Raw genomic sequence first — 18,713 nt, 5'->3', positions numbered from 1 at the left:
ACAAAGGCACAAATGAACACAGGGATGGTGAGCAGGAGATTGGAAATGAGAATACTACCATCCTCACCCTCAGTCACTCTGCTTCAATCAGGATGTGCCCTCACTATTCATCTTCTGAGCCAAATCCACTCTAGCCTTGAGGCCCTAGTAGCCTGAGATGTACTTTCCCAGACATTCACAAGGCTCACTACTCCCTCGCTGCACTCAGGTATCTGTATGAAATGTGACCTCATCCAAGAGATACTCCCTGACTGGCCCTGAATCTAAAATACCAGAGCCCATGTCTGACCTACAACAGCATCCCAGTCACCCTTGTACCTTTACCCTGTTCTAATATTCTCCATGAACTTACTATTACCTGGCATTATTTATTTATTGTTTACTGCCTATCTTCCCCCTATGTAAACTGAGACTCCTTGTGTTTTTTAATAGCCTATCAAAGTCAGTTATCTGATACATATTTGACAATCAACAAATATTGGTTAAATAGAAATCAATATCTAGACTCTGGAATAGATAAAAATTAGTAAGGCATCTTTATGGAACTAATTAGAAGACTTGGGGATGTATGGTTTATTCACATCCTTTTTTTTTTAGAAAGTGAAAAGACAAATAGGTATCATGTCAAAGGAATACTTAAAATGAAGATGAGCCCTAGCTGGTTTGGCTCAGTGGATAGAGCATCAGCCTGCAGACTAAAGGGTCCCGGGTTTGATTCATGTCAAGGGCACATGTCCATGGTGTGGGCTTGATCCCTACTAGGGGGCATGCAGGAGGCAGCCAATCAATGATTCTCTCTCATCATTGATTTTTCTCTCTCTCTCTTTCTCTCCCTTTTTCTCTAAAATCAATAAAAAATATATTTAAAAATAACAATGACCTAAGCAATGTAAACTGTTTGCCACTCCACTCTCCCATTCTCCTCTGCCCTCAGACAGCTTTTAAGATGTTCCTACTTTCCAATCTTCCTACTACAGAACAGAGCTCTCTAAAACAGTAATGCCCAATACAACCTTCAGTGATAATGGAAATGTACTATTATCTGCACTATTACCTGTCCAATACAGTAGCTACTGGACACATGTGACTACTACTGAGCATCTAAAATGTGTCTAGTGCAACAAAGAAACAGAATTTTAATATTATTTAATTTAAATTTAAGTTTCTACCTGTGACTATATTGAACAGTTCAGCTCTAAATGGTCTTGTTCTGTTTTTAATAACTGCTAAAATTATGTTAGCATTGATAAGGAAAATAATTTTTGTCATCAATTTTACTATTTTTTCAACATGGATTGTGAAAAAAAATAAAGTTAACATTCTATATTAGTCAATAAAAAGTGCAAAGACCGTAACTTTAATTTTGGCCTAAAATTAAAGAAAATTCATAAAATATACAAGTCATCCTATAGTGCATGTCTAACAGAATGCAAACCTAATTGCATTACAAATAACTTCACACGACTGTAGCATCTCATTTGTAAGATTAACCTGGATTTTTGGTGAATCTCTGAAACAGTTTTACATATTAGAAATCTGGATGTAAAAAGAGATTTAACTTTCACTGCATATATTTTTCTATCTGCAGTTACTTACTTGACAAATACAGGGGCATAGGGAAAATGTCAGTGTTCAAATAACAGAAACCTACTCTGCTTATTGTAAGTGTCTTACCCTCAGCAGGAATGACAGCACAATACTTGGCTCTGTTTATTGCTTGTGCTTTAAATCACTTTTAGGCTGGCCAAGCAATAAAAACAAGACCAGAGCTCTAGGACAGAACCTCAACATTTTTCTCACTTTCTAGACAATCCTTACAAATTATTCAAGTTCTTTGAGGAAGGAGATACACTGATGCCAAATTTGTGAAGGGTCATTCTTAATACTTACACTCATTCCAATGTGTTATGCCAAGTTCGCTAAAACTTAAGCCAGTATGTGGCACTACTTTCTGTGTTAAAATTACCTACCTAAATCCCTCTTATCTTTTGATCCATACTTTAATAGCCCAATTGTGGTACATCTTGTTCTGGTAGGCATATATTGCTTTTTTCCTGTTTTAAAGAAGTTCAAAAGAATTTAATGGTCATAAAAGAAAGAATATGACTAATTTCAAATGGGGCAATAGCCTTATGGGATGGTCATGTTTGCCTTGACACAAAAACTTCAGAAAATTTGTCCTCTGACTACTAAGTACACCTATGTTATCTCAATATCTTGCAATGCTTCCCAGTCCCCTTTGCACTGCAAAATTCCAACATGATTTTATTTCTAATTTAAGATGGAGGTGAGAGGCACTCATGAAAATCCACAATATCCAATCTGGACTGGAGATCCAAGTAATGAAAAAAAAAAAAAGTGCCTAAAATTTTTGCTAATAACATTACAAATGATTTGGGCTTTTCCCCAGAATTCAACAGAGTATTAAATTACAGTCTGGAATGCTACCAAAGCTTTATAAGGACACCATGTATACTGCTTCATAATTTGGGGATATGCAGAGTGCAAGCTTTCCTTGAAGTGTTTCCTTTTACTTTCAAGAATAAAAGGTAAAGATGCACTAAAAAGCCCAATTGTTGTTCTACTATTGAAAATGTAATTACTTATTCAATATTAAATGAAAGTTCACAAATAAGTGTTTTTTTCAAATCAAATGGAATAATTTACTTTACCATCTGATGTACCATAGTATGCATAAATAAAAATTTCCCCACAAATCCCAAATATAACTTTTATACCAGTAAGATGTGAGTTTAAAAGCTAAATTTTTCTACTCAGTAAAAATTGTTATTTTTACTCCTTGTAAAAGAGACCCATAGTTATAAGGATATATTCCAGCTTATATCAACAAAGAATCATAGGTATTTTGCACTAGAGACTTTAATTTTGAAATATAGATGACACACTTAAAGTTAGCAAGGCTTTGGTTATGCTTGAGCTCTGGTTGTAACAGACACATACTTTAAAAAAAAAAAAAAAAAAAAAGGAATTAAAAAATAAAAATCCCTGCCATTTTTAAAAGAAATAAGTTAAACTGTGATCAACTTTCAGGTAACAATGTATTTCACATGAAGAAAAGAAAATGCTCAAAACAGTTTTTATATCTAAAACAAGCATGTCAAACTCACAGCCCATAGGCCACATGTGGCCCACACAAATATTTTTGCGGCCCAGCCAATAGAACAGTATGTAAGAAACGTTTTAGTAAAAATTTCGTAACTTAATTTTTACAATATCCTGTTATACATAATTATTAGTAACGAACTACAATGTTCACTAATGACTGATTACTATAATTGTGTTGCATTAATTTCCCTTACACGCAAGGCACACCATTTATCTCCACTAATACTAGCAGCAAATATTTTAGCAGCCAATTACCACGTCATTAGTCTTGGACTGACTTGTTCCGTGTTCGCAATGGGAAATGTTTCGCTTTTGGAGAAGAAAAATAGGTTTATTTGATTTACACTTATTAATTTGTGCAGTTACTCAATGTCTGGTAAGTTAATGCTCAAGAATAAATATTAATTTTTATTAAAATGTTCTATTATTTTATGTTAACAATTATTCATTTATTTCAGTCCTTTGTATTCAACATGTCTCTATCAAAATAAACCTATGTTTCTATGAAAATTAAAGCTTTTGTTCTTTTGTTTTTTTGTGGCCCAAATAAACGTAAACCTTGTTTATCTGGCCCATGTATGCCTTTGAGTTTGACATGCATCTAGAACAAACCCTGGAAAACTTCCTAACACTCTGATCACTTCAACACTGCACATTCTTTAATCACTCAACACAGACTTTTCAATAAAGGCCTATGTTTAAATACATTTTCATTTGTAATTATTTCTCTTTCCTACCCATGTTTTAACCACTCTTTCCCAGTTAAAATACACAAACAATTTTGATTCTTTTAGCAATAACAGCACAATAATTTAAAGAATCTGAATGCATGACATCTCCTTACTTTCTCAGTTTTAAACCACATAAAATTATTATGACACTACAGAATTTAAATATTGAGTCAAGAATATTTTCTAAAGGCAGATGTTCTTCTTAAAACTTCATAAAATATGGCACAAGTTTGTTAAATGGAAAAGAATTACTGTTACCTCCTCAGCAACTTTCCTCAGTTTGATACTATTAATAATACAGTCACCACAGCTATTTCAGAAGGTTTTTTCTCAATCTCAACCCAACTTTATGAACATACTATCCAAACTATTGAATGATTAAATATGAATTAATTAACATCTGGGTAGAAAGATAGCACATTTTATCAAGAAAGAAACCCCAACAGCAAGCAATTTGCTCAATACAACTGTCAAATCAGTTGAGATGAAACCAGAAAGTCCATTTTGCTACCATTTCTTTCAAGTGAAATGTAAAATTATTTAGCAGATATTTTTCAAGAGCCATACACATAATTTTTTTTATGAGAAAATGGGACCTATGTCTTCTAAAATCAGGTTGTGCCCAGACCATGTGGCTCAATGGTTGAGCATCGACCCATGACCCAAGAAGTCACCGTTCTATTCCCAGTCAGGGCACATGCCCAGGTCGGGGCTAGATCCCCAGTAAGAGGCATGTAGGAGGCAGCGGATGTTTCTCTCTCATCGATGTTTCTATCTCTCTATCCCTCTCTCTTCCTCTCTCTCTAAAATAAATAAAAACTTATTAAAAATAAATAAAAATAATATCATGTGGCCCTTTCCCTCGGAGCTCCTGTTCAAATCTCTTTTTATCCACATTTCACTATTACTTTGTCTAAAATCTTGTAACAGGTGTTAACATCTGCCTTAAACAATATTTCCTGACTTTCTCTCAGAAATAATGACATTTTCTTTTGTTTGTAACAGTCTTATAATCTTATCTCCCCTGAATACCTATATATGATATTTCATGTCACGAAATCTAACATCTATATTAAGAATTTTCAGCTCATTCTAAAATCTTTTCATCCATTCAACAAGAACCCTGAACCATGTTTAGTCAATTCCCAGCTTCCTTTACTTTAAGCAGTTGCCTTCAATCAAAATCATTCTATTTGTCCCTTTTCTACCTAATTTTGTTCTCCCTGACCCCAATTCTCAGAACCATAAAAGTTATGTTATTCTCATATACTCACTCCTCCTTTATTTATGGACTTCTCCTTTTTCACCTTTTTTAATCACCCTTCCCCTCCCCCCCCCCTTTTTCTTGCAACAAGCTTGCTCCCTTTCATTGGTTTTGAAACAGCTTTTTATATATTCAAAAATAATTCAACAAATACTTCTGAGACACTATGACATTCTAGTATGATGCCAGGAACATCAATGGTCTTTTGCCCTGTTAAGCTTCCAGTTTGGTAAGCAAGGCACAAATAATTTGAAAATAACACAGTATACTCTTTAAGACAAAAGTATGCTCTAGCTGCTAGAGAACCCCTTACTTCAGGAGAACATTCCAGAACAAGCAACTGCTACACCAGAAGGAATGAAGCTGAGGTAAAGTCTAAAGGGGACTCCAGACAGAAGGAACAGCAAATGTAAAGAAAAAGAGATTAAATAGCACTGGTTGGGGGTCTGAGAACTTCAAGCCATTCTGTATCATGACAGTGCAAAGTGAGAGGAGGACAACAGGAGAAAAGGAAGTTAAAGATATAGACAGAGGCCAAAACACAGTGTATTTTGAACTTGGGCATAAGCAAAGTCTGTCTTATGTGTATAAAACTTCTCTCACACCTATTATCTGTGTGCTATAGGAGAATTCCTGCTTTGGCTAACCTAAAAGAATTTGTGAAGCAAAAATATAAAGATCACCTTGAAAATCTGAAATGAATATATTTTATTAACAAGAATTAAGCAATATTTAATGCCAATCAATAGCTATAAACATCTATGTGGACGGGTTCTTCCTGATTGCTGTCTAACTTAAAGAAAGTCTATAAATAAAATCAGAAATTCTCTTCAAATACAAGTTAATAAACTTCGCAGGTCCACATGTATAAAAGCAAATACCTACATTTTAAAGAAGGTAAATGTTCATATTAAAAAAAAAACCTCATTGTTATATAAAAATATTGATATTCTAAAGAAAGCTTAACATCCCATGCAAAATTTTTCACATGTATATGTGTATATGTGTCTGTGTGTGCATATGTGTGTTTATTTTATTACATGGGAATAAATCTTTTCCCAAAAGCTTTATTTGGGGAAGGGCAGGAGTTGAGGTAAAGGAAAGTCTTTTAAATGGTACACCTAACAGTAATCCTACATAATAAGGAGGTAACATGCAAATTGACCACCACTCCAACGCACAAGATGGTCATCCCTAGGTGGTCAAAAATGGCCATCACATGATGGGCACCAGGGGAGGACAGTTGGGGGAGACCCAGGCCGGCAGGGGAGGGCAGTTGGGGGGACCAGGCCTGCAGGGGAGGACAGTTGGGGGTCCAGGCCTGCAGGGAACAGCAGTTAGGGGCACCAGGCCTGCAGGTAAGGGCAGTTAGGAGTGACCAGGCTGTAAAGGGAGTGAAGTTAGGGGTGACTGGGCTAGCAAGGGAGGGCAGTTGGGGGCAACCAGGCCAGCAGGGGAGGGCAGTTAGGGGCAATCGGGCCAGCAGGGAAGCAGTTAGGGGCAATCAGGCAGGCAGATAAACGGTTGGAGCCAGCAGTCCTGGATTGTGAGAGGGATATCCAACTACCCATTTAGGCCCAATTCAGTCAGACATCCCTCTAGGGTACCAGATTTGATAGGGTGCAGGCTGGGCTGAGGGGAAACCCCTCCCCCGTGCATGAATTTCATGCACCAGGCCTCTAGTCAGAAATAACATTTTATCTTCAAACATAATATTAAAACCAGTACAAAACTTAAATTCCATAAAAGAAATGACTGTTCCCACTTAAAATTCTAGAAAAGTTTGTTTCTTTAATGCGTAACACCTGTAGCTACTCCATTTCAAACAATAATTACTATGTGAAATGCTCAATGAAAGGATAAATAACTTAAATACAATCTTTTACTCCTAAGCTAGAAAAATATACCCGTATTTTCCGGCGTATAAGACAACCCCCTAATTTTACAGTTAAAACATAGGTTTAGGCCTATATTCGCTGTATAAGAGTACCCCCCCACTTCAAAGAAAAGACTTACTTTGCCGTCAAGATCTGCAGGTAATTTTTGTGCAGTTTTGGTCTTTTGCCCCCGATTTTCAGTTGACTTTTTTTGTTTCAAAAGTTGTCTTATACGCCGGAAAATACGGTGTGTATATATAATACTGATATGTATATATGCTCCTTTAGTGTATATGTATATACACTAAAAAGAACCAAGTTTAAAGGAGCTCTTTTATTGTCCTTCAGCTCTGCTCAAACAAATGAATATATTCGCATGGTGTTTTTTCATTACATCATATTAAATATTAAGAAGAAGTAAACTCACTTGCGTCTGCCTGGCTCCCCACACTGATGTACCGGTCATTGCTGGGAAGCGCGGTTTGGTAGTAAGCTGTCTCTTCCTGCTGAGGGGGCTTGGCATTCTTTGCAGTCAAGAAAGCCACTGCCAATTCCAAGTTTCCATTACTGTCCTTCAAATATCAAGAACACAACATCAAATATTTTGAACTATTTCTATACATCTCATAATTTATGTAATCTTCGTCATAACAACTAATACTAGGTGTACCAATTAATAATGGCGGATTTTGTAATCAAAGAAAACACGATAAGAAGCATCAAAAGTGCTTTATTCAAAGTAATGTCCATTGTTAGCTACACATTTCCCCATCTTTCTGATAATTTGTGGATACCATCCCAATAGAACTTTTCTTGTTTTGAAGCAAACCATTCAGAGACCCAATTTTCTACTTCTTCGTACATTTTGAAGTGCTGCTCAGAAAGTGAGTGTGCCATCAATCAGAACAAGTGGTAATCTGAAGGAACGGATGGGTTAATACTTCCCAGGCAAGATTTTTTAACATGTTTTTAACTGGTTTTGAAGTGTGTGATGGTGCATCAACATGAAGCAAAATTACTTTGCTGTGTCTTCTAGAACATTCTGGTCGTTTCACGATCAAAGCGTGGCTCATATTGATTATTTGTTGTCGGGAGCGATCAATATTAACAGTTTCACCTGGTTTTAGAAGCTCATAATACACCACACCTTCCTGATCACACTAAACGCAAAGCATTGCCTTCTTTCCGAAGCAATTTGGCCTGGTAGTCGATGTTGATGGCTAACCTGGATCAACCTATGATTTTGTGCATTTGGGATTCTCAAAATAAATCCACTTTTCATTGCCTGTCACAATTCGATGCCAAAAAGACTTTTTTTCATGCCATTGAAGCAAAATTTTACTGATGACTTTTCGGTATTCATTTGTCTTTCAGTTGATGTGGCACCCATTTCCTTCTTTTAAAATTGTTCCCATTGCTTGTAAATGATCGGAAATTGTTTGCTGAGCAATGCTCAGTCTTTCTGCAATTTGTTTTTGAGTTTGACATGCATCTTCATCCATTAATGCTTGTAATTGTTGGTCTTCTAACTTTTTCAGTTGACCTGGACATTCTTTGTCTTTCACATCTAAATCATCACTTCTAAAGTGTTTAAACCAGTGTTCACAAGTATCTTGAGATGGAGTGTGTTCACCATAAGCTTCCTGGAGTATAAGATAATTTTCAGCAGAACTTTTCTTCAAAATAAAATAATGAATTAAAACTTCCCGCAAATACTCTTTTTTTTTGGCACAAAATTCGACATTTTTAAGCATAAAAATATCTATGATGTTAACACCTCCAGAAAATTTGACATATGAAGATTTGAAGCTTGCATATATATCAACATATATGTAACTCCATCTATTGAAAAAATCCACATTATTAACCTCTACACCTGGTAGTAGCAAAAACTGTTTTCAGATTTTAAATTACTGATTCTAATTCATTGTAAACAAAATATACTATATCAATTGTAATTTCTGATTCTATTAATTAAAACTACTAATACAATGTAAAAATCAATTGTATAACTATTAGTTCCTTACTTTTCTATTACTTTCATATCTGCTTAATGAAAGTCAATCACAAACTTATATTTCTAAACTAATGAATAAACTAAAACATATTTTCTGGAGCTTGCTCTATAAAAGTGTAAAAAATTAGTATTTATAATAGTACTTCTGGAAAGAATTAGGGAGAGAACCAAGATGGCGGCCTAGGTAAGCGCCTAAGCTGCCACCTTGCACAACAATTTCAAAATAACAACTAAAAGACAGAATGGGCAGCATCCAAAACCACAGGAAAGCTGGCTGAGCAGGAAATCTACAACTAGAAAGAAGGAGAGAGGCTCACAGATTGGATCGGGAGCCGCAAAGCGCTGAGGTAGCGAGACGCTCGCACAGAGAGGAAGGGCGGCGGAATGCCGGGCTGGTGGGAGGGGAAAAGAAGCCCCCAACTCCATTGAATCCCAGTTTCAACTGCACTGAACCCCAGCTCCGGCCGAAACCCCGTGGACCCTGGCACATACGGGTGGAGTCTGGACTGTAGATAAAGGCACCCGGAGACTCAGAGACTGGGAGACCAGGGGAGCCGGAGCCGCAGCGTGCGAGTGAGTGCGCGTAGAGAGGTCTGACGCTAAGGTTGCTGCAGCCTCTCCATAGCGAAAGGAGTCCAAAGCTCCTAACTGCACTGAATCTCCAGTTCCGCCTGCACTGAGCACTGAAACCCAGTTCAGGGCAAGGCCCTGGGACACTCACGCTCTTACAAGGGGAATCTGGACTGTCCGGTGGAAACTCAGGGGATCCGTGAAAGGCAGAAGTCTGAGACTCACTCACAAGGGCAGGACTGATGGGAAGCCAAGACTGGCGGGTCAACCCTGAGACTCTGCCCCATGCAAGCTGAGCTTAGAGGCTTTTGCAATTTTGCAAGTCTGATCCTATAAGACTGTCTCCAATACAGAAGGTATTCTGGTGTAGACACAGGTGATACATCCAATAGGCCTGGAAATCAACTCCTCCCAGTGATACCAACAACAATCAAGACTTAACTACAACAAGGCTGTACATGCAGTCCACAAAGGGTAGCACCAAGAGTGTCTACCTCAGGTAACTGGGGAGGCTGACCCACCAGACAATATAGGACACCAAGCACACAAAGCCACCCTACCAACTCAGGGAAGCAGCAAAAATGCCGAGACAGGGAAAGAGATCTCAAACAAAAGAAATGGAGGAGAACAAAAGACTGGATATAGAGTTCAAAACCACGGTTATAAGGTTTTTCAAGAATTTCCTAGAAAAGGCCAATATATTTAATGAGACTCTTGAGGACATGAAAAAGGACCAACTAGAAATTAAACATACACTGAATGAAATAAAAAATATTATACAGAGACCCAAGAGCAGACTAGAGGAATGCAAGAATCAAGTCAAAGATTTGGAACACAAAGAGGCAAAGGACACTTCTCTGGAAAAGCAAGAAGAGTAGGGAATCCAGAAAATTGAAGATAGTATAAGAAGCCTCGAGGACAACTTCAAACGTACCAACATCAGAATTATGGGGGTGCCAGAAGAAGAGAGAGAGCAAGATAATGAAAACCTATTTGAAGAAATAATGTCAGAAAACTTCTCCCACCTGGTGAAAGAAATAGACTTACAAGTACAGGAAGCGCAAAGAACCCCAAATAAAAGAAATACAAAGAGGACCACACCAAGACACATCATAATTAAAATTCCAAGAGCAAAAGATAGAGAATCTTACAAGCAGCAAGAAAAAAACAGTTAGTTACCTACAAGGGAGCACCCATACGACTATCAGCTGATTTTTCAACAGAAACTATGCAGGCATGACAGGAGTGGCAAGCAATACTCAAAGTGATGAATAGCAAAGTGAAAAAACAAGATTATTCTACCCAGCAAAGTTATCCTTCAGAATTGAAGGGCAGATAAAGAGCTTCACATATAAGAAAAAGCTAAAGGAGTTCATCACTACCAAACCAGTATTATATGAAATGCTAAAAGGTATTCTTTAAGAAGAGGAAGAAGAAGAAAAAGGTAAAGATAAAAATTATGATCAGCAAATACACATATATATCAACAAGTGAATCTAAAAATCAAGTGAATTAAAAATCTGAGGAACAGAATAAACTGGTGAATAGAATAGAATCGGGGCAAGGAAAGGGACTGGATTGATAATTATCAGGGGGAAAGGGATGTGGGAGGTGCAGGAAGAGACTGGACTAAAATTGTACACCTATGGATGAGGACAATTGCGGGGGGCGAGGAGGTAAGGGCAAGAGGGTGGGTTGGGAACCGGGTGAAAGGGAGCTATGGGGGGAAAAAGGAGAAACAATTGTAATAATCTGAGCAATAAAGATTTACTTAATAAAAAAAAAAAATAATAATAATAATAATAATACTTCTGTAAACAAGGACAATAAAAGATGTTCCCTTTAATATTGATGCTGAATCCATGCCTATAGGCAAACTTAAGCAAATGTCAAAGACCTGTAGAAAGAAAAGAGTAAAACATTCTGCAGCTTGATAATATGAAGACACTCAGAACTCCTAGACAGAAATGCTCAATGATAAGATGATGATCCCACCCAAACTATACATACTAATAAAGTTTACGTAATTCTCGTCAAAAGCATACCTAGACACAACGTTTTTTCTACAGTTAATTAGAAGGGGGGGGAAAGCCAATGCTAGGAAACTAAGAATTTCTAAAACAACAAAAGAATGACTTGCTCAGTTTTATCTCTATATTCTCTGTACACTTAATGCATGTAACAGTTCTATGGCAGCTAATTCAAACAGCATTAAGAAATCCAGATGTTAATAATGAATTATCTTTATAACAGAAAGCCAGAGCATGCAAGCTGTGCAGGCCTTAGGAACTTTCCCACACATGAATGTAACAGGGAGCCAGTGGAGTGATTTGGACAGAAATGACTTGGTATGGTTTCACATTTAAAGGACCGTTCTACAGTTTGTTGAGGATAGATTATTGGACAGAAAAGGCAGCAGCAGAGCCCAACATCATTTTCTATCCTATTAAATATGGAGGGGGCAGGTGACAGAAAGAAAAAGATCAGGATGAGTCTAAGACCTGAGGCCTGAGCTATGTATGGAAGAATGAAATCCCCAATGCTCTCCACTCCAATTCTAGTAGCAGGTTAAGAGAGAGAAAGTCAGGTGCAGTTTGAAAAGCACCACTGCTTTAAACTTTATCTGTCACAATTATTATATGATTCTTTAATAAATGATTCATCCAAAATGTGGGTGTAACATATTTTATAGTTGGATAAGTAAACTAGTTGTAATATAATTTGCAATAATAATGGCTAATATTTATTAGAAATGTGCTAAGTGCATTTCATACACTATCTTGAACAATAACAAACTGCAACCAGGATTTACACAACTTAAAGTTTGGAGGGCTAAAGATAGATATTCAAAATAAAATAAAAGTCCTGAAATCAATCAATAACATTGTGGCTCCCAACAGTAAACTACCTGTCAATCTATAACTGTGAGAGTTGAGATATTATTAAACATCTTACAAATTTATACTGGGCTATAGTTAAAGTTTAAACACAGTGTCTCCACCAACCCCCACGCCAGCTACAAGTTTTAAAAAAAAACAACTACACACAACTTACCTCAAAGAAAATGTGGACAAGAGTTTAATTAATTAATTATTATTATTTAATTAAACATATTCTACATATTTCCCAAATTAAAAAAGAAAATTTCCTAGATTTGCCCTGGCAATATAATGGTGTATACTCCCACTCAGTGGTACAGAATGGGAAAGACACTGTATGAAAATACACATAGGGTGATTTGGTTATGTTATCAGAATAAAGAAAAACTGGCAATCATCCAAATGTCATAATTATAAAAACTGAGTACAACACTTTGGCTTCGTGTCCAAATACATACATTGGTTTCATAACCCATGCATTAAGGCTTAAAACAGTTCTGTCTCATCGTTTTTCTAATGTGGAAAAAGCTGAAGCAAAGCTTCTAGTAAAAGCAGAAGTTCAGTGTGGACCAATTGGCTTCTTGGTTCCTATTCTAAGCTTCTCCACATATTAGCTGTGTGGTCTTAAGCAAGTCACATTAACCTCTGTCTCCTCATCTTTTAAAAGGGAATGAAAATAATATCTACCTCATAGAGCTATTAGAACAGTGGCTCTCAACATTTCTAATGCCGCGACCCTTTTAATACCGTTCCTCATGTTGTGATGACCCCCAACCATAAAATTATTTTCCTTGCTACTTCATAACTGTAATTTTGCTACTGTGAATGAATCGTACAGAGCCTAAGACCATCGGGAAACACAGATATTTACATTACGATTCATTAACAGTAGAGGAACTGTATTAAAGGGTCGCGGCATTAGAAATGTTGAGAAAAACTGTATTAGAAGGATGTTATCCACATGAACTATTTAGAATAGCAGCTAGTTCTGTAAGTGCCTAACAAGTGCTATGATCACTATCATTATGATGTTTATAATTACATTCATCTAAATGATAAATCATTTCTAAAAACAAATGAAGAATTTGGGGCTCAAAATAAAAAATTACATAATTTTGCCTCATGGAGCAAGTTCCAAAGGATTGAAGTTGTATGAAGGCCTACAGTGGCACAAACGCTGTAAATTTGAAATGCAGTTCTACAGACTGTCAAACTACAGCAGGAAGGCAGGGGAGGTGTGGGGAGGGGAGTGATGTAAGAGATCAACCGAAGGACTTGTACGCATACATATAAGCATAACCAATGGATATAAGACACTGGGGGAGGAGGGGCAGGTGAGGGCATGGGATAGGAGAGGCCAGGGGGAGGTCAAGGGGGGAAAAAGAAGACATATGTACCACTATTTGTAATACTTCAAACAATAAAAATAAATAAAATGCAGTTCTAATTCTTAAACATCTATCCTTCACCTGATCTTTTTTTTTTTTTTTCATGTTTTATTGATATTAGAGAGAGCAACATTGTTTGGTTGCCTCCTGCTCGCCCCCTACTAAGTATCGAGCCCACAACCCAGACATGTGCCTTGACATGAAATCAAACCAGCCACCTCTGGTTCATGGGTTGATGCTCAATTACTGAGGTACTTCCGCCAGGCCACTTGATCTTTTCAATGCACATATTCATGTGATCTGACTCATCTGGTGCCCCATGCACTTTATTTGTTGCATATACTAAACAGTTTTGATATTGAATATTCATAATATTTCCTTGGAAGGAAAAAAAAAGTAAGCTTTTGATGCTCTATTAACTTTCTACTCTTCTCTCCTCCTCTTTCTCTAACCTAATCCAGTCTCCACCCCATTTAAACTCTAAAGCATGGCTCTTGAGTAAAACCAGCCAACTGCATCTGGATTCATCTTCGTTTTGCCATGAAAGTGTTTCTTACAGAGAGTTATCTGTCACTTCATGATATCTTGGAACATTAGGCTGCTGAAGCTAACATACTCAAAACATGCTCAGTATGTTATGTTAAGTCTTTTATTTTATAAAAGTTCTTTCTTATATCCTGGCATAACAAAAAACTCAACTTTCAAACATGGTAGGCAGTAGGACGAAAGGGATTAACATGAACTATATCATAAAATAGAGGTCATACCTTCAAGGCTTGCTGTAGTATCTGGGTGTCATTAATCCCAGTGATTTCTCTCAGCTGATTCAAAAACGTCTGCTGATGCTAAAGGAGGGGGAAAAACCAAAATTATTATACTCTGAAATATGAAAATATAAATGACTTTGGGGGGGGGGGGTTGTTGATGGAAAATGCAAAAAAAAGAACTTGAGACTGAACAAATTTCACTCTTTTAGAAAGAATGAACCATGCTATGGGGAGGACCATTATCCATTCTCATGGTTCCACCAAAAGGGAATTTTTACCTTACTCCCCCAAAATAAGAGTTCTTGAATTAAGTTTCTAGCTAGTCCTCACCACCTCTCATTTATGTCTCCCAAAATAAAAAGGGTGATCTGCATGATGGATAAACCCAGGAACAACTAAGGAAAATGTATCCACTGGGCCACTTCAAGGAGGTGATGGCCCTTCTGACTGAAGTCAGGCAGTTCTGGGAATTCTTCCCTGCCTGTCGGGTCAGCCAGCATCCAGGCACTGGGAATGTCTGAAAAAGACATGCTTTGGCAGGCCATGTACTATGTAGGTATAGTACATCATGGGAATCCTAAGATCTATTTGAGGGAAAAAAGAGAATCATCTCATTCTCCAATCTGTCATAAAAGATCCTAAATAGAATTCATCTTTTGCTCCCATTTGCTTCAAACCTGTTCATGTGCTATTGGTCTATACTGTAATTATACTCTATAAAATTAAGAGTAAAAGAAAAGGGGGGAGATGGATAGGATCCCACTATCAAACCCTTCCCTGAACTATCCTAATTAAGGGCTAATTAACTCTGTATTTCTTAAAAGAAGTCCCCAAGACAGCACCATGAATAAAAGGATCTGATAAAATCTTTCTTGAAAATGTTTTACATTCATCTCAATAATAATTCAGTCAAGAATTATCAATGCGTGCTTTTATTTTTTTGTTTAATTTTGATATTTATTTAGGACTCTTCATCTGAATGTATATACATTATGCATATTTAAATTATCAAGCATGAAATGTGCATTTTCCAATACTGGAGTCAATAAATCTACATGCAGAGCATTAAAAAAACTTATTTTGAAGTAACTTTAAATATAAAGTTGCAATATGAGTATGAAGAACTTTCATCGCTTTTTTTTTTTTTTTTGTGAAAGCTTAATGAGGAACAGGACAGTAGCACAGTTTTAAGCTTCTTCCTAGGAATTCTAAAGTATTAAGTAACTATAAAGAAGAAATCTAACAGAAATCACCTGAATCAAATGATCAAAGTTAATATTACCCCTAAGAGGGTAAAATGATATTGTGTGCCTCCTGATACATAATATGCTACACCAAGAATACCACCTGTGATATTCCTGCCACAAAATAAACAAGTTGAATCTAATCTTGAGGAAACATCAGACAAATCCAAACTGAGAGACATTTATCTTCACACAGAAAGACAAAGGATGAGGTTCCAGATTAAAGGAGGACTAAAAAGGCATGACCACCAAACATAAAGTGACATCAAATTGCTTCTCATGCTAAATTTTACAGCATATTATTGGGACAACCGGAGAAATAGGAACATGGACTGCTTAGTAACAATGTTGTATTAATATTAAATTTCTGAACTTGATAACTGTACCAAATATATTTTTTCTCAGGAAACAGATCCTGAAGTGGTAAACTAGTAAAGGAACATGCAACTTACTCTCAAATAGTTAAAAAAAAAAAAAAAAAAAAAAAGCGATGAAAGTTCTTCATACTCATATTGCAACTTTATATTTAAAGTTACTTCAAAATAAGTTTTAATGCTCTGCATGTAGATTTATTGACTCCCGTATTGGAAAATGCACATTTCATGCTTGATAATTTAAATATGCATAATGTATATACATTCAGATGAAGAGTCCTAAATAAATGTCAAAATTAAACAAAAAAATAAAAGCAATTTTAAAGTTTCAGATAACCTAGTCTAAATATGTTTTACAGAAACCACAAATATAAGTCCACAATTATATTTATCTATATTAACAGAGTCCCATTTAAATAGTTGCTTCCATACACTGAAATGTCTCTTTTTCATAATACAGGTAGACTGGAGGAGAGCAGTCCAAATCTGCAAAGTATATCGCATGGGATGTCAAAGATCTAAACTCCTCCTGTCTTCCCACTAAACATTCTTTTATGTGACAGTCATCAAATGTCGGTTACTCCACGTCTCTTCTCTCAGCATTCTGTCCAAGTTTTAGGAGTATGAAGAAAAGACCAAAGGATAAAAGGTGCCTATGAAATGATTCTGCCTTCTTTAACAAACCTGATTTCCTCAAATAACTTCCACTTAAAAGTCTCATTTATCATTCAGTCACATGGCCAATCAAAGTTGTACAGGAGGATGGGGAATATACTTTTCAGCTAGGCAAAAAGGTGCTCTAAAAACAGTGTTCTGTTTATAAGAAAAAAGAAAAGAATGTATATTGTATCTGCTGTATATACAGTATCTATCAAGCCATCAATTAATTTTCATAGCTATAAAATTCCTAAAGAGCTAAAATAACGAAGGATATCCAACAATACATACACAATAAAGCACATAAACAACCTTATATCAAATGCCATGAAGAATCAAAATTGTTGAAGAATCGAAATACCAGATTAATAAAGCTAAAATATGAGAAATATAAGTTTTCCTTAAACCTATCAACTTTTCCACTTTCATTTTAAAAATTTTCCCTAATAGCAATTCCACAGCCCAACATTACAATTAAAGATGTATAAAAATATTACAGAAATTCTCTTTATCTAACTCAATGTTTTATTTTAGTAAGCATGGAATACTTAAAAGATTTTATAGCCCTATTTGTAATCTCACCATCACCAGCACTCTAAACTCCATTCATTAATCCAAGTATTATTTTCCTCAACTGCAAATTAATCAATCATAGATCAAGGAAAGACTATTGAATAAGCACCCCCAAAATTAGTCACCTGTACAAATGTTGCTGGCTATTACATATTACGCTGGAAAAACAGAAACAGTTGTACATCTCCCAAGAGGTCCAGATTGGAGAGGGTGTAAGCCAGTCTGAGGGACAGCCCCCCTTCACGAATGTCGTGCACCAGGCCTCTCGTCTACAATAAGGTGGATGCAACCCTGTAATATTCCTGGACCAAGAAGGGCAAGGCACAATATTCAAAGAGAGTTGGTGGCTTACATAAAAATCAATAAGCAAATGAGCCAAGACTACATACAGGCCTTCAGATCCCCTCCTTACTGTTATTTTTACTGCTTGATGACATCCTTAAGTGCCTACTATGTGCAAAATATAGTAATATGCACTACCAGGAAAAAAGAGGTAGTAGTAATTTTAATATGGATTAAGAATAAGAGGGTTTCACAAAAATTCTTTCCCTTTCCAGTTAACCCTACCTAATATTGGGTCTGTTTCAGATTTGTTGTAGTGAAGATTACAACATATTAAACACTGGTATAACTGTTTTGAGGATGCAAAAAAAGAGATCACTGGCTTAGGCCAAGGGGAAAAAAAAGAACAAGCACTTATTATGCTCTTTCTGTATGCTAGACACTGTTTTAAGTGTTTCCAGCATATAATCTCATTTAATACATGTGGACATGCACACATACACACCCTCTAGGAAGTTACTCTCATTTTATAGCTAACAGAGCCTTCATGAGATTAATAAGTACAGAGTCAGGAATAAGGTTTTTTTCAAATTCCACAGCCCACGTTCTTTCCATATTTGCTCTTCTCTATATCTGATTTTGGAGACTAAAGATTCAGTGAAAAAGAAACCTCAGCCCTAAATTCCACTATTCTGTTATGTAAAACCTGTAATAATAAAAGCGTAATATGCAAATTGACTGAACAAACAGCAGAACAACCGTCTGGACAACCTTCCAGACGACCATGCTATGGCACACACCAGCGCCAGGCCAGCAAGATGGGTGCAATGTGACTGGTCAGGGCCATCATCCCACAATCACCACACAGAGGAAGACCCAGGGCACCCTCTGCAGGGTGATCAATGGGGGGACTCCACGATCAATCACCCCAAGGAGGGAGGCTCAGGCCACCAGCCAGCAGGGC

General features: G+C 36.6%; 1 protein-coding gene across 3 annotated transcripts in view; it reads right to left on the bottom strand.

The window, feature by feature from the left end:
- Nucleotides 1–18,713, bottom strand: part of USP25 (ubiquitin specific peptidase 25) — a 176,388-nt gene that overhangs the window by 131,334 nt on the left and 26,341 nt on the right. For all 3 annotated transcript variants that reach the window (XM_084875916.1, XM_084875917.1, XM_084875918.1), the window contains exons 2-3: nt 14,620–14,697; nt 7,426–7,570 (exon numbers count right to left, since the gene is read on the bottom strand). In XM_084875916.1, the coding sequence (XP_084732042.1) occupies nt 7,426–7,570; nt 14,620–14,697 (223 nt within the window). The remainder of the gene's footprint in view (nt 1–7,425; nt 7,571–14,619; nt 14,698–18,713) is intronic.

Source organism: Pipistrellus hanaki (assembly GCF_964339955.1).
Source record: "Pipistrellus hanaki genome assembly, chromosome: 2".
In the NCBI taxonomy this organism is placed as follows: Eukaryota; Metazoa; Chordata; class Mammalia; order Chiroptera; family Vespertilionidae; genus Pipistrellus; species Pipistrellus hanaki.
Note: the sequence above shows the minus strand (reverse complement) of the source record. Positions and strands in the feature narration are given on the sequence as shown.